Here is a 14,538-nt window from a genome sequence, read left to right as displayed (position 1 = left end):
GTCTTCAGCCTTTCTAAAAATTGCTGTAGCCATATTTCAGAAATTATTTGCAAGTGTCAAACCTAGTCCAGAAATGGGAAAAAAAAACCCCTTCGAATTCCTTCCACTCTATTTTTGTTAAGAATCTTACTAGTTACTTTTAGCTATTTATACTAATAATTTTTGCCTAATGATACTTCCTAGACCATCTTTTTAGCATTCTACAAATCTAAAAAAATGCTTACAAATTAAACCAGGAAATGGTATTTAGCACAAGGTTACCAAAAATAATTTTATTTCCTTTAGAAGATATTCTAGGCATTCTGTACCTGCAGATGAAAAGGGGGACAAGAGAGAAGAGGAAGAGACACCTATGGCTTATGTTGCTATAGCTACAAGATGCTTAGATTTTCAGTTCCAGTGAATGAATCAACAGAACCCACAGCTTCACTCTCCTCTTTTATTCATCAAAGGCAAAAGTGGAAGATGGGTTGCTAAGCAACATCACACTGAAGAGTGCAGGGCTTTGAAATTAGCATTACTGACTCCCCTCCATCCCAGAAGTCTGTTCCATTCAAATCCACTTATTAAGGAGCTAAAACACCCCACCAAACTACCAGAACATGCATTTTTAAAGTAAGAAACAGTACAAGCAGATAGGTATGACACCAAACCATTTCTTCTGCAGATAAAGTAAAAAAAAAAAAAAAAGAAGATTAAAAAAAAGCGCAGGAAAACTTGAACTGGCTTACATAAACCAAAAAGATATTATATTAAAGCAAGATTTTTTCTGAAAGACTACTTAGACCCTTCTAAAAAAATGTTTAAATTCAAAGGCATATCTCATTTGTACTCCTATTTTAAAAACCTCAGATATAAAAAGACACCAGTGCCTAGATGGCTAATGGGAATTCAGAAATCCTACCTGCACGGGGTATACATAAAACTTGTCACCAAACTTGAAGTCTCAGTTCAATTTCTATCAACTAATTTCTGTATCTTACCATTGTCATGACTTAATCTGTCACACCTTATGAAAGGCTAATGTCCATCTTATGAGAAAAGCAAATCAGATGCAGGTGTCTTGAAGTTTCTGAAAACATCTTGTACCTGTTTTTACTCTGAACTTCAGCTAAATGTTATTCCTATGCTATCCAGGAAGTAACAACACATTGATCTTGCATGAATAAGGCTGTGTACAAAGAAATGTTGTTTTACTAGAAGCTGTCTCAGTACTTATTCTTTTAATAGTGAAAAAAACCCCACCAATGTTATAACCTATTTATAACATACTGACCCCCCACAGCCCACCTGTCAGCATTCTCCAGATATTTCCATGTTCCTCATTCCACTCCAATACCGTCAGTTTTTCCCTAGAACACTAAATCTTCCTCCTCTGAGCTCTGTCATGCTGCAAACTTACAGGAAAGAAGCTGGGGGCAGTCATGTACAGACTGACTGATAGTGCTCAAACAGAAAGGACAAAGCCACACTCTAAGTTTCAAGGACCCCTAGGGAAGAAGAGGCCACTTATTTAGGTCTCTTCTCCCTTCTAATATCCACACAAATCTTGCAGAAGCGTTATAGTCCTGAGACACATCTATTCATTTTAGTTTAGCTGACCAACAGCTCCAAAGTCACTGGAATGCAGGATCTAGCAACCACCAGCAGGCAGCATCATTGTCTAAGTGATGCACCTCAATGCATTCAGAAAACAAGGCTAAAAATTCCCCAAGACACAGCACCCAGTTATTGATAAGCAAGATTAGATATAACAGCAAACAGGCTCCCTTTGGTAGCCTTAACATTGAGTTGTCCTAAAAAGAAACCCAAAAAATCAAACTGAAAGTAACTCTACACAATGTCAACAGGAAAAGCCAAAAACTTGCTTACAAAATATATAAACTTAATGACTACCATTAAGAATTCCCTTTTCTTAACAATGCACCTCTAGTAGGTAAGACAGGTTGTTGTTTTAGTGTTGCTTCAAATAAACACAACAAAATATGGAGTTGTATCTTTAAAACATTTTTATAATGCCAACACTTTGTTATGATAACACTTTACAAAACACATATGGGAGTGGTATTCTATCCCGAATAAGAAAAAATATAACTTCTTTCAAGGTTGCAGATTTTTCATAAATATAATCCAGATCTCTAATATAGTTAAATTCATCATATCCACAGTATTTTTTGCTGATGTGGTCTCTGTCACTGCAGTATTTCATTCATAGTTTCCAAAGACTGGTTAAATCCATGAGTCATGGAAAACAAATTCAGTTTCTTAGAGATGCTCGGGCCTTGTCCAGTATCTCCTTCCTGATCTTCGGATAGTTTGGATGCACTTTAAGGACCTGTTAAAAGACAATACAATCCAAAAGTTCTGAGTTGGTAATCCCCCTCATCACTGAGCTGATGCATTTTAAAACTAAAAAAACAACAAGTTTGTTTTAAGAACACACAAATATTTAATTCTGTATAGACACCACCACACATGCAAGTGAAAACCACCTCTATCAAAGACACTGCTTCATTTCCACTGTTCTTTCAGCTTGGTGCAGAAGGCATGGGGGTCATAGGCTAAAGCCTCTGGATGGCTTGAAATGCATGAATCAGAAGGCACCTCTGGAGACATTTCTGAGGTTTTAAGCATTCTTTCTCTGCGATGATGAACTGCCTTTATGTTTTCATTCCCCTGGACCTTTCTTAGCATATTTTACCTACTTCATCTTCTCCCCTTCAATTCCCTCTTCTCCCTTACCCTTCCATTCATTTTGCCCATCCTAATTATCTTTATTTCTCCCAAACAGAGCAAATTTATTTTATTATTAATATGAATAATTATTAATTAATAATATTGCTTCTACTTCTTTTATAGTAGCCCTTCCTCTTACTCTGTATTCGCTCTGCTTATGTTTGGACCATACAAAGTTAAGACCTCAAATTACTTTCCAACAGTGTTTTCTGATATTAATATTTGTTTTGATCAATTTTTTCATCTATATTCTGTATGGATTCACCAAGTTGCAACAGCATGGCCAAAAGAAGGCAGTGCCATTTGAATATCCCTTCATGTATGACAGCCAGTCACTTTCATTTATCTGCTTCCATGGAGCTCAAGACAGAGCAATTATGAAGAGGATATTTAAATTTTTAGACAGGGCACTTTTCCAGCATTAAGCTATGTATTTTAGAAATGTAAACTCAATGAAAAAGAAGGGTCATTATGTAAAGAATGTTGCTACAGGAGACAGAGTATTAAACACAAATACAAGTTCTACCTTATGGCAAACATCAATTGCATCAACATATCTCTTCCCTTTCAGGTAATTGAAAGCCAGCCTGTAGCCTGTAATTAAAGAGGTGAGGGGAGAGGGAGGAGAGGAAAAGCAACAATTTCAGTTTCTGTGTTGAATAATAAAAATATCACATTTAAATTTATTTTGGATCACCGTGTGTTTCTAAAGTTATTTTTTTTCCTACTGTTGACTCATATAAGCCTGGTAATGATCAAAATTTCTACTGAAAGTCACTTCAAGTAGTACATAAAAGTCCTTTACACACTGATAGCTACGTCTGAATCAAAAGGAGACATTATTCTGGGGAGCATGTGCTACTAGACAGAATACATAATGGCTGCGTTCTTTCAATTACCATGGTATCCCACAGAGTTTCTCACTGTGACCTGCAATACACTGTCCCTCTGTAAAGGTAATTCCATTATTAAATGAAAAAAGGGGGCAAAAAAAAAAGGGACAACGAACTAGGGAATTAAAATGCTATTCAGTAGCAGTGTCAGCAGACCACTGATATAAAAAGTCACATGGAATAGCTAAGTTGCACAGCAACATGCCAGGCTGGTACTTGCAACCTAAGAGGTAAAACTCAAGCACATCAGCCTGGACAGAGATTAGGCCTGAGAAAAAAAAACACTATAAGCATGCAATTTCCAAAATTTGAAATTTTAAATATTTCATTTTTTAACTTATCCTCACTGGCAAATACAGGATCTGATACCAGTTTTTATGGCTTTACTTGCCAAATGGAAATTTGCTGCTTTGACTATTTTTATTCTACTGCATGATAATCCTCAGAATGCTGTAATGCAAAACTAGAAACAAATGCACAAAGTACCTTCAATATCATACTCTCTTTTGTACGCAGGATAATTTGACAGTTTAATTTCACTAAGGAACTCTCCTATCTAGACATCAAAAGGTTTTGTACTTTGTTGAATTACCACTCTCCAGAGCATTTCAATATAAAAAAATTAAAGTCTTGATCTATGTTCTGTACAAACTTAAGAAATTACAACTCTTTACTATTGAAACGTCTTTCTAATACATTTAATTTGATTAACAACTGCAATATTTTAGCAAAAACCACCATGGCTCAGTCTACAACAGCAGGAATATCTAGGAAAAATTACTACCCCCAAACTCAGACATATAAAGGTTTTTCCATTTAACCTATAGTCAGATTTCTATCAGTTATTTTTATTTCTGTTTTGATATAAGCCTTCCTCTGGTTTGACCCTCCCAATTTTTTGACTCAGTACAGATGACTCACAACACATTCAGTTTTGGTAACCCATCCATGTATGTGCATTTTCAAAACTATGTTATAAAAGCAGGAGCTAACCCACAAACATTTAGTCACTACTTTAATCTACAGATCATATGAGATAAAACCATAAACCAAACCACTGCAGTTACAGGTAAAGTAACAAAACATTTGGCAGTCCATGCACATAACAGTTAATATATTTTTTTAAAAACACTGGTTTTTCAGCTGATGCCAAAGACTGTCTCATCCTAATGCTAAAAAAAAACCACAGGGGACAAAGAGAGAGCACAGATGAAAGACTAGAGGTTGTATGTATTTCCAAGGGGCAATAAACACATCCCAAAACCACTGGCCTTGGGACCTAAGGACAGATTCTAGGTGTTAAGTAAGAAAATTTAATTTAATCCTATGTATCCTTTTCACAAAGTGTTTCCTACATTGAAACTGTCTTATTATGTGACGATTTAGTACAAATTTCAATTTATTATTGAAATTGAAACGTGACTAGTGCCTCAAGTTTTCAGTTTGCCATCTTTTTTAAAATAGATATATTTAAAGACACTTAATATAATTTTTTAAAAATCCTCACTCATGTACATAAAACCTGATCCATATAGATAATTTGAACAAAAAATTAAATAAAGAAATCAGTGACTTGCCACCATCATATAATATATATAATTATAAAAGACTATCTACTACAAACAGTATATAGTCGATTACTATAAATACATTATTAAAGTTAAAGCTGTACATACAGAGACAGTTGTTCACAAACAGTCAACTGAAACTGTTTCAGATCTAACCTTGTACTACAACAGTAAGCAGAAACTTCTGAAGCATCATAAAGCTGCTACCTCTTGCCATGAGGGCTCTTTCCATGTTCAGTACACCTTTACACATTTGTGGTTTTATGTGAGGAAAACCAGTGATACTTTATTTCTATAGAAAATTAACAGCAGTCTTTCCAGTAAAAGGCAGTTGTTTCATTCCTACCATAGTACCCAAAATCATACTTTATAGCTTATATATACGTGCCTACTGTTGGATTCGTCTGGTTTCCATATTTCCAGGCCATCTCATAATTTATTGCTGCATCCTTATATGCCTGTTCCTTTTCCATTATGTATCCCATGTATTCATAAGCCTTGCAGCATGACTGCAAAATATAAATATTCATTCAAAATTTTATTTAAGTAAGCTTGCATATAGTAATACTGACAAATTAATTGCTAAAACACTCCAAATCCATACAACTGGAAAATAAAAGTAACACTTGTTCTCACTTTGATGACACAATAGTCTTAATTTAAAGTATCTGTGTTATAAATGAGTTTTACAGAATTATGCTCTACTCCAGATCAAAGTTCATCAGAGAGACCACTGCAATGATTCTACAAAAACAGCTATCTCTCTCAGTTAGTAATAACCCCACACAGCTGCATTTCAAGTCTAGTGTTGTACCTTCCACAAACATTGTTTGGATTTTTTTCTTAAGAAAGTATGTTCATAGCTTTGTTTTGGAAATGGTTTAACATTATAATTTTCCAATTAAAGCTTAAAGAGAGTCAAAAGTAACCTAAAAAGAAAAATCAACCATTAAGTATTTAATTTCTTCTTAATCGAAGGAGTAAGTCACCAAGCATCTGAAAAGCAGGTTCTAAAAAACTATCAAGCATTCATTGAAAATACTAGCTTTGCTTATATTATACACACATATAAATCCATCTAGCTCCATAATAATAAAACTTAATATAAAAGATAAAGTAATTCATGCAGAAATCTTACATTTAGCTCATAAAGCAGGAAAACAATTTATAAAAAAACTTAACTACTGCATGCCCTTACCATGAACAGTTTATATTATCATGCTGCCAATAGGTATAAAATTTTCAAGAGAAAAACATAGGCAACTTTTTTACAAAGACAATGCAAATCAATATTGATATATAAATTACTTTCCATCTTGAAATTTTCTACTTTCAGTTAGGCTTTCAAAATCTACTGATTAAAAACTTTCAAATCACAGCATAGTGGGATCAGCATGGCAATGCTTGAAAGTTGAGAATAAAAATATATTTCCCCTCTCAATTGTAATAAACAAACCAAAAAGTTCAAAATCAAGAGGAGCAATCAGTAAGAAGCCTCAATTTCACAGAAACAGTCTGCTCACTGGCATCTTACTAACCAATCCTAAGTCTTTCAAAAACAAACAAAAAAAATCCTTATTAAATTACACTAGGCTTTTATGAAATTTTCACTCAACATATTTACTTAAATTGTATATGTATGTCATTCAATTCTGTTAAACCAACAGAAAAACTAACAAATCACAATAACATGTTTTCTCAGTCCAATCAAGTCTTCCAATTGGAGCCTACCACATAAAATATTGTCCTGTTGATTGACAAGATATGTCAAGATGTAAACCACTCAACATCTCTTTGTATAGCACAATTCCTGCTTACCAGCTTTGCATGCAACTTGGAGAGAAGTCCCTCTCTTTCCTGTGCTGCTTTGCAGGGAGCCAGATATGCACACTTCTAATCTGCCATCCTCCTTGCTAAAAGCAGAGCCTGTTTATCTAAGTCACTCATGAGCCTCAAACATTTTAGAAGAAAATAAATTACTTGGTAGGCTATGTTTTACACTTGGTAATTTCTACAACAAAGCAGCATTCATGGGATACACCTCCTCAACAAACCATCTATTTCAAGATAAGCCTTGTTTTGGGAGATGACTCGTGTTTACCCTTCACCTGTAGAGATTTTGAAATGGGACACACCCTATTTTAAAGAGGCCTCTGCAGAAGTACATAATAGCACTATACCAAGAACTGTGGTAGCTGTCAGTTTTATGTTCAAAAATCAAGTGTTCAAAAAACATCTCTCAGAAGCTGCTAAAACATGACTGAATAAGGAACCTTACCTTTTATACCATTGAATTAATAAAAAAAGTACAAGCACTGTGTCCTTTTCTAAACCAAATCTGTGCTCTATAAACAGTACCCTGAACCTGCAGCACAGTGTGTATGGAACACCAGTCTACTGGACTGCCTTACATGAAGGGAAGTCAAGATATAAAAACATGATCATCTTTTTGCTGATCAAAATGAAAAATAAGCAGAAGCTAAGATCTGTGCTTATTCCCATAGTCAAAGCAGGGTATTGTGCAGTCTGCCTGCTCAGGAACCCTGAGGTAAACAACATGAGACCTTGTCCCCTGATAATCTACCAGACAGTAATTGCCACGGAAAAAGATTAATACCAGCATTAAAAAAATAATCCTGCACTGTAGAAGGCTTATGAACACAAATGTTTAGAAACATAAGGTATGAATATAGTATGTCAGTAAATGGAGCAAGTCTCCAAAATTTACACAGCCACGTCTTTCTTCATCAGTTTTGTGAGACTGTAGAATGCATCTCTGACATTTCATAAACAATCCAAGCTTTATGAGTCCCCTCAGCTGAAACCTGTGGAAGTTGCTACAGAACACGAACAAAAATGACTAAGCAGCAGTCACAGGTTTGTTTACTACCCTCCAGTGTGAAGCTGCTGGTTTCCTGTCTTGTTTTGGTCCCCTTCTCCTTAATAAGTGAAATACCAGGCGAACAAACAAATAAATATATTTCAAAATTCTGTTTCAGAAGAAAAGTAAACATTTTGATGAATTAAAATAGAACGGTTCTAAGGTTACTTTCAACGTGCACTGACTTACCCTGTTATGACGAAGGCACCGTTTTAGAAGCTCACCTGCCATATCATATTTGGCAGATTGAATGTATATATCTGCAAGCAGAAGCCAACTCTTTTCAAACTCCTCTGCATCAATGGGATTCCAGCTCATTTTTGCAATCCGTTTTAACTGATTTCTGGCTCGTGGAGTCTGTTTCAAGATCATGTAGGCTGTGGCCATTCCCAAAAGTGCTGGTATATGATCCTTCTGCAGTAAAAAGTACAATGACTGCTTGATGCTTTTTCAAATTTTGATTGTAATTTTTTTTTTTAAGTAAGACTTTCATCAGGTATCTAAAAACTAAACTAAAAGCTAAATCTCAGGAAATAAAGACAGAGTACCTAACCTTACAGACATGTTTTGCACCTAGTGCTACAATTATTTCTGTAATCATGATAATCACCGGGCACAAGAAATGCTAAAAAAATCCAGACATTTCATCTCACAAGAAAAAAAAAATCAGATACCACTAAGAGATATACTTTTTATATACAAATAAACATTTCAGATAAAATCTGGAGTCAACAGGAAGTTACAATAAAAGTGGTATTTTTCACTTGCAGAGGTGCCTGTCAAATATTAGCGAAAGGGACTCTGATTCCTCTTATTAGGTGTGCAGCTCTTAAAAATTTAATGTCTAAACTGCGTGCATCCCAGCTTTATATAAACAAATAGGATTCTTAAAAGCCACCATTCTAGGCAAGAGCCTCAAAAGCAAGCAGTAAGAACTCCTGGCACAAATGCAATTTTTGACTTCAGTAGTAAAGGATGAGAATGGGGTTCACATCTTGCAACTGCAACTCCTACATGCAGAGAGTAGTTGTATCAGGAGCTAACTCAAATGCTTCCTTCTCCTTCTCGGTGCTCCTGACTCACTGTTGGTATTCTGCCTTTACATTTCTTTCTAAGGTTGTGCTGTAAATACATCTGTCATAGTGCATCGAAAAAAAAAAAGAAACACCTTTTTCAAATTTTATAGAAAATTTTTGATAGGAGAATAATCCTTAGAGCAAACAGCACTAACACGTGCCACTGCTGCTGAATGTCAATTGCGAGACTGGTTTAAAAAAATGTAGCAAATATGAAAGGGAAGAGTGAGGAAATGAGACAGGTTACTAACCTCAGCCTCAACTATTTCTGTGAAAGTGCTCAGTGCTTGTTCAGCGCTTGATTTTTGTTTGGTTGCCATGAGACAATGATTCTCCATGATTCGCAGCTGAATGTGACCCTGAATGGTTTGAGGCTTGAGCTCCTTCAGCAGGTTTCCTGCTGTTCTTACAGCCAACTGCACAGACTCCTGCTTCTCTGTTGAATTACTATTATCAGAAAAAAAAATGTTCATAGAAGCTTATTTTTTTAATACACACCAAACTAATTAACAAGTTAGAAATGCTTCTGTGCTAAAGACATGCCATTTTGTAGAAAAATGGCTCTGGTATACAGGCATTCTACATTGATTCTCTTCAACAACAGAAATGACAACCCAACAAGCTGATTGTAACACTGCCAATGACCACCATTCAGAGAAAATCTTCTACATTTTCTGCTTGAGACTCACTTATTACAGTATAGAATGGTCTCTCACAATAACAGAAAATACTGAAAGCACGAGATGATCTTAAAGTTCTAGCAATTTAAATTAACACACATTGTGAAGGGGCAGCAGAAGAAGGAGATGACAGAATAGCCCAAGCAATATTTATTTAATTCACCTACCCTATGTCAGTATCGAGATTTTCAAAGACTTCTCCACCCACGGTCTCATTATCTGGGTTCAAACAAATTTCAATCATGTTGTAGACTGCATTCTGTCCCCAGTCACTGTCCTTCCGAGCTTTATTAAAATGCCGCAGTGCATCGTTCGGTTCACCTGTGTACCTACACGGATAATTAAAATATTTAAAGCGGGGCAAGTAAAATTGTCTGCTCCAAATTCCACCCAAATCCCAGTAAACCCAAGTATTTAAAAACAGATGACCCATTTGCACACACTGATATTGCAAGGTTTGGAGAGCACGCATACTATTGCAAGGATCTTGTTTTCGCAAACTAAAAATAGTCTGACAAGTTATAAAATGTGAAGACAAATTCTTATAAATTATGAGGATAAACAGAATTACATTATTGAACCTGGAAGAACATACTGAGATATTCAGAGAAACTGAGAATTCCCTTAAATCCTGACATCTAATTAAATCAACATAGCACCTTTAAATGACAATGAATGACAAGAAAATTAATTTAAACCTATACTTCATAATCAAATAAATCTTTTCTTAATAATAATTGCAAGTACCAAAGATACAGTCCTTTGCAGTAGTGAAATCCTGGTTCAAGCTTTGTTCGGGAAGAATGTTTTTCAGCCATTAAAAGAAATCTTGGAACTTCTTCTAATTTCCCGGCTCTTCTTAACAGATCAATTAAGCGAGAGAGCGTGGCATAGTTATCTAAATATACAAATAATTAGCAGATTGTAATTCTATTTATTTGCTATATGAATAAGATAAGAAATAATGAGCCTGCCTAATTTTTTCACATATAAAAATTTAATACATAAGGCACATTTACACAGTAACCTCAGATACAAGAATGAAGATGTCAAGTGATACTTGCAATACTTGCAATATCTTTATACAGATTTTATAGAAGTATATCTGTCCCTCGCTTTCAAAAGCACTCAAAACCATTTGCTGCACTCTTGTGACTTCTTTTAAAGTCCACTAGAAAGCTTTACATTCATTACAGTAAAATTTTAATAGATTTTAGTAGCTTTCTCTCTGGTCCTGACCTGAAAATTGCTAAAAAAAAAACTTACTGCTGTCCAAGACAAGTTTCCTTTATTAGTCTTCAAATAAAATATTACCTTTGTGCTCATGCACTTGACACTTGTAATACAAAAGAAAGTGCTTTACAGTGAAGAAGTAAATAACATCCTATTTGTATTTGGCTTAAGGTAAACTATGCACATTACATTGCAGCAAAGTAAATTACTGTATCTACAAGAAATATTTTTTATCATATTCTCTTAAACCACCTTTATGTTTTTATATATGATAATGGTCTTTGCCTTTAGTATCCATTATATTATAAATAAAACATTTCTTTTTAATCAAAGAGTTTTTATTCAGCTATTTATTCATCTCTTTCATTAGAACTATATATCAAAACAAATTAAAAGTATCACTGCTAAACATTCACCTGGCTTGCGTTCCAGGAGCTGCTGGAAATGAAAAACAGCTTGTTCATAATCTTGCTTCCTGAACATGAGATCTGCCATCATCTACAGCATTGAACAATTTTAGAGAAAACAAAACAAGATATTATAAATTGTGAAACCGTTAAACAAAAGTTACAAATAATTGTCTTGGTTTAGGGTAAATTTGGGAGGAAACACTAATGAACTGTGGTTATGTGGAGAGCTAAAACTATAGCTTTAAAGTGCTGCAGGAGCTGCACAAGAAGCAAAATCACTTGGACTTTTTATTACTTTCTGGAAAACAAACACAATATATAACACACATGGGTAATAATGAACAAGTACATGAACACCTTTTCACATAAGGTGAAAATTAAAAGTTAATTAAGTAGTCTGCCATATCTTTAAAGTATGGGGTTTTTACCATTGTATAGTTTTACTCCTAATTTTATTTCTAGTAACTGCAGATTATGCACATGGAAAGCAAAGTTAGTTTACAGTTAGAGAAAAAGAAAGATGATAGCTCATTTCAGCAGGGAAGGTAAAATGAGTTCTTTAATTTCAGTTTCTCTCAAGTGAAGCTAATATAGAGTAGGTTTAATAACATATTTCAAGAGTGCTATTACTTTTGTTCATGCACCATACTAGAACAAATTTCAGATGTTAGATTGCTATAAGAAAACAAATTATTCCCATCTTAAAATAACATTGCTCCTAGTGTGTTACATCAAAAGTTGCTTAGTCTATTGAGATGTCTTTTAGGCCAAGAAGTATACATGTCCTAGACAAGAACCAGCAGCTATGATTAAAACTTGTTAAGTAGAAATATGAGTAACTAAGGTTGAATGAAACTAATGAAACTATAAAATTACCTTAAATAAATAGTTCTCTTATTCTAGCACTTTAAAAAAGATTGTTTTCATATTACTGTGCTGGAAAAGTAGCTTCTTCCTTGAGTATTAGCCAATTATCCATAGAACATGCATTGAGCCATACTTTATCCAATCTTACTACAACACTTTTTCCTTTACTTCTAAAGACTCATTTTATATTGAAGTAGAACAATGGCTATGACTGCTAGAAACTTCATGTTGAACACCAGCTGCCATAAACAGAAAAACATTTTGTTGCCATGGATTTTTCACTTTTTTTTTTGAAATCACAAAGCTGTAGGCTCTTTTAAAAGTAGTGCTTTATGGATATATCATATTGCAGGCACACAAACATCAAAAAGCATTGATGCAGCATTACTATAACAGCACATACCATCGTTGCTGCTTCATTATCTTGGTCATTCTTCAGCAGTAAGGAACACTGATGTTGACAGGCATCAGTATCATCTTGTGCAAGATATAAACGTGCAAGTTCCAACATTGCCTGTATATTAAAATATTTAACTGCATGTAATTCAAAGATGAAAAAAGCTGGTTCAGTTCTGAGTATCAACCTGATATTACAGGGGTCCAAGGAAAAACTGTATCTCCACTAAAGAGAGAGCCTTTTCTGTCGTCTCCTGTGGGCTCCTGATCAATTGATGTAATCCATTTTAATTCCCTCACCTTTTAGAAGACACAAAACTTTTCTTCTTCTGAGGGATATTCTAAAGGAACATTGAAAACAGGGCTGCTCAGATAGTGTTGCTCTGAAAACACCAGTATTTTGGTATGAATAATGTTCTTGGAAAAATGTAAGTGAAAGTAGTTTTAAACATATTGAAAAAAACCAAATACCTCATCAACATTCACCAGCTAATTCTGGAGTACAAGTAAGTTTCAGAAGAGACTATTTTCTTATTTGCATTTCCAACCTACAACATCAAGACTCTGTGTGAATCCACAGAGTAAATACTGACTAACTAAAATGTACACCAGCATACATTCTTAAAGCTGAAGTCCCATCATAGACTACTCTGAATAAAATGCCACAGAAAACTTTATAAATACAAGTTACCACAGATTTAATCAAGTTTCTGTTGAAGTAAACAGAAGCTTTGTTCACAAAGCAAAATTAGCAGTAGATAAACTGTAAGTCACTCCTACTTAAAAACTGTTTTGATTTTGTTTCCAAAAGGGAGATACTTATAATTGCATCATAATTCCTTCACTAGTTACACTTGTGAAAGGCACTTCTGAATCAGAACAGTGTTTTGAACATCCTGTTCAGAACATGCAGGCTTCTAGCACAGTTTTTAAACTGTTTTCTTCCTACTTCCTGTTCTGTTCACACTCAAACATATACCATGTAATTCTGAAACAGGAAGGCAGGTGGGTAAGCACTGAAATGCTACAGGGAATGCATGCATGTCAGAACTTTAAAGATGAAAGCTTTCTTTAAGCTGCTGCTCATATGTGCACAACTCAGTGGAATACCAAAAGGCAGTCTTGGAGTCAAGGAATACTTCCTGCAGGAAGCAAAAAATGAACTGGAGTTCTACACTTGAATCTAGTGAGTGGAAGTGGTCTCTAAATTTTCAACTCCATTACAAACAATATTATGAACTTATGTGCATGATGCAATCTGCAACACCCTTCAAGTCTCCTTCAGGAAACTGCATTGCCTCTTACCTGAGCAATTTCACTGTGTAAAACAAAACCACACAACTCCCCTGTGACATGGACTGCAATCTGTTCACATTTACCTGGATAAATGCAGTATTTCAATCCATTTGGCTAAAATACAGGAGATTTTGTTCTAACAAAACAAGGTACAGATAGTTTCAAAGGAATTTCCAATATTTCAATATATAATTTTAAGGAAAGTAAACTCTGAAGGTGCCAAGAGACAGATGGACTTTTAACAGCTCAAAATAATATTTTGTAATCTAAAAGAATTCAATTCTAATCTTGCAATGCTTTTAAAAATGAAGAAAAGAAAACAAGTTCAAATCTACTGAAACTATAAAAATACATTGAGATAACTCCTTTATACTAGTTGTGGGTAACAAAATATTTTGCTTTTGTTACTCAACAAGTAGGCAGGGAGTTAGTCATGAGAAACACTTATTTTCTAAGATGTCACTGTATTCTGTGCTGCTAGCAAAGTAGGATTAAAGCAAAA

At 34.6% G+C, this 14,538-nt stretch overlaps 1 protein-coding gene across 1 annotated transcript in view; it reads right to left on the bottom strand.

The window, feature by feature from the left end:
- Positions 1-1,998: 1,998 nt before the first annotated feature.
- Positions 1,999-14,538, bottom strand: part of TTC21B (tetratricopeptide repeat domain 21B) — a 34,014-nt gene continuing 21,474 nt past the window's right edge. The window contains exons 21-29 of the mRNA XM_058809381.1: positions 12,748-12,858; positions 11,484-11,565; positions 10,582-10,732; positions 10,002-10,163; positions 9,406-9,601; positions 8,268-8,492; positions 5,586-5,706; positions 3,263-3,330; positions 1,999-2,335 (exon numbers count right to left, since the gene is read on the bottom strand). Coding sequence (XP_058665364.1) covers positions 2,258-2,335; positions 3,263-3,330; positions 5,586-5,706; positions 8,268-8,492; positions 9,406-9,601; positions 10,002-10,163; positions 10,582-10,732; positions 11,484-11,565; positions 12,748-12,858 — 1,194 coding nt within the window. The 3' untranslated portion in view covers positions 1,999-2,257. The remainder of the gene's footprint in view (positions 2,336-3,262; positions 3,331-5,585; positions 5,707-8,267; positions 8,493-9,405; positions 9,602-10,001; positions 10,164-10,581; positions 10,733-11,483; positions 11,566-12,747; positions 12,859-14,538) is intronic.

This window comes from Ammospiza caudacuta, chromosome 8, assembly GCF_027887145.1.
Source record: "Ammospiza caudacuta isolate bAmmCau1 chromosome 8, bAmmCau1.pri, whole genome shotgun sequence".
Taxonomy (NCBI): Eukaryota; Metazoa; Chordata; class Aves; order Passeriformes; family Passerellidae; genus Ammospiza; species Ammospiza caudacuta.
This window is presented reverse-complemented; position numbering and strand designations above follow the sequence as displayed.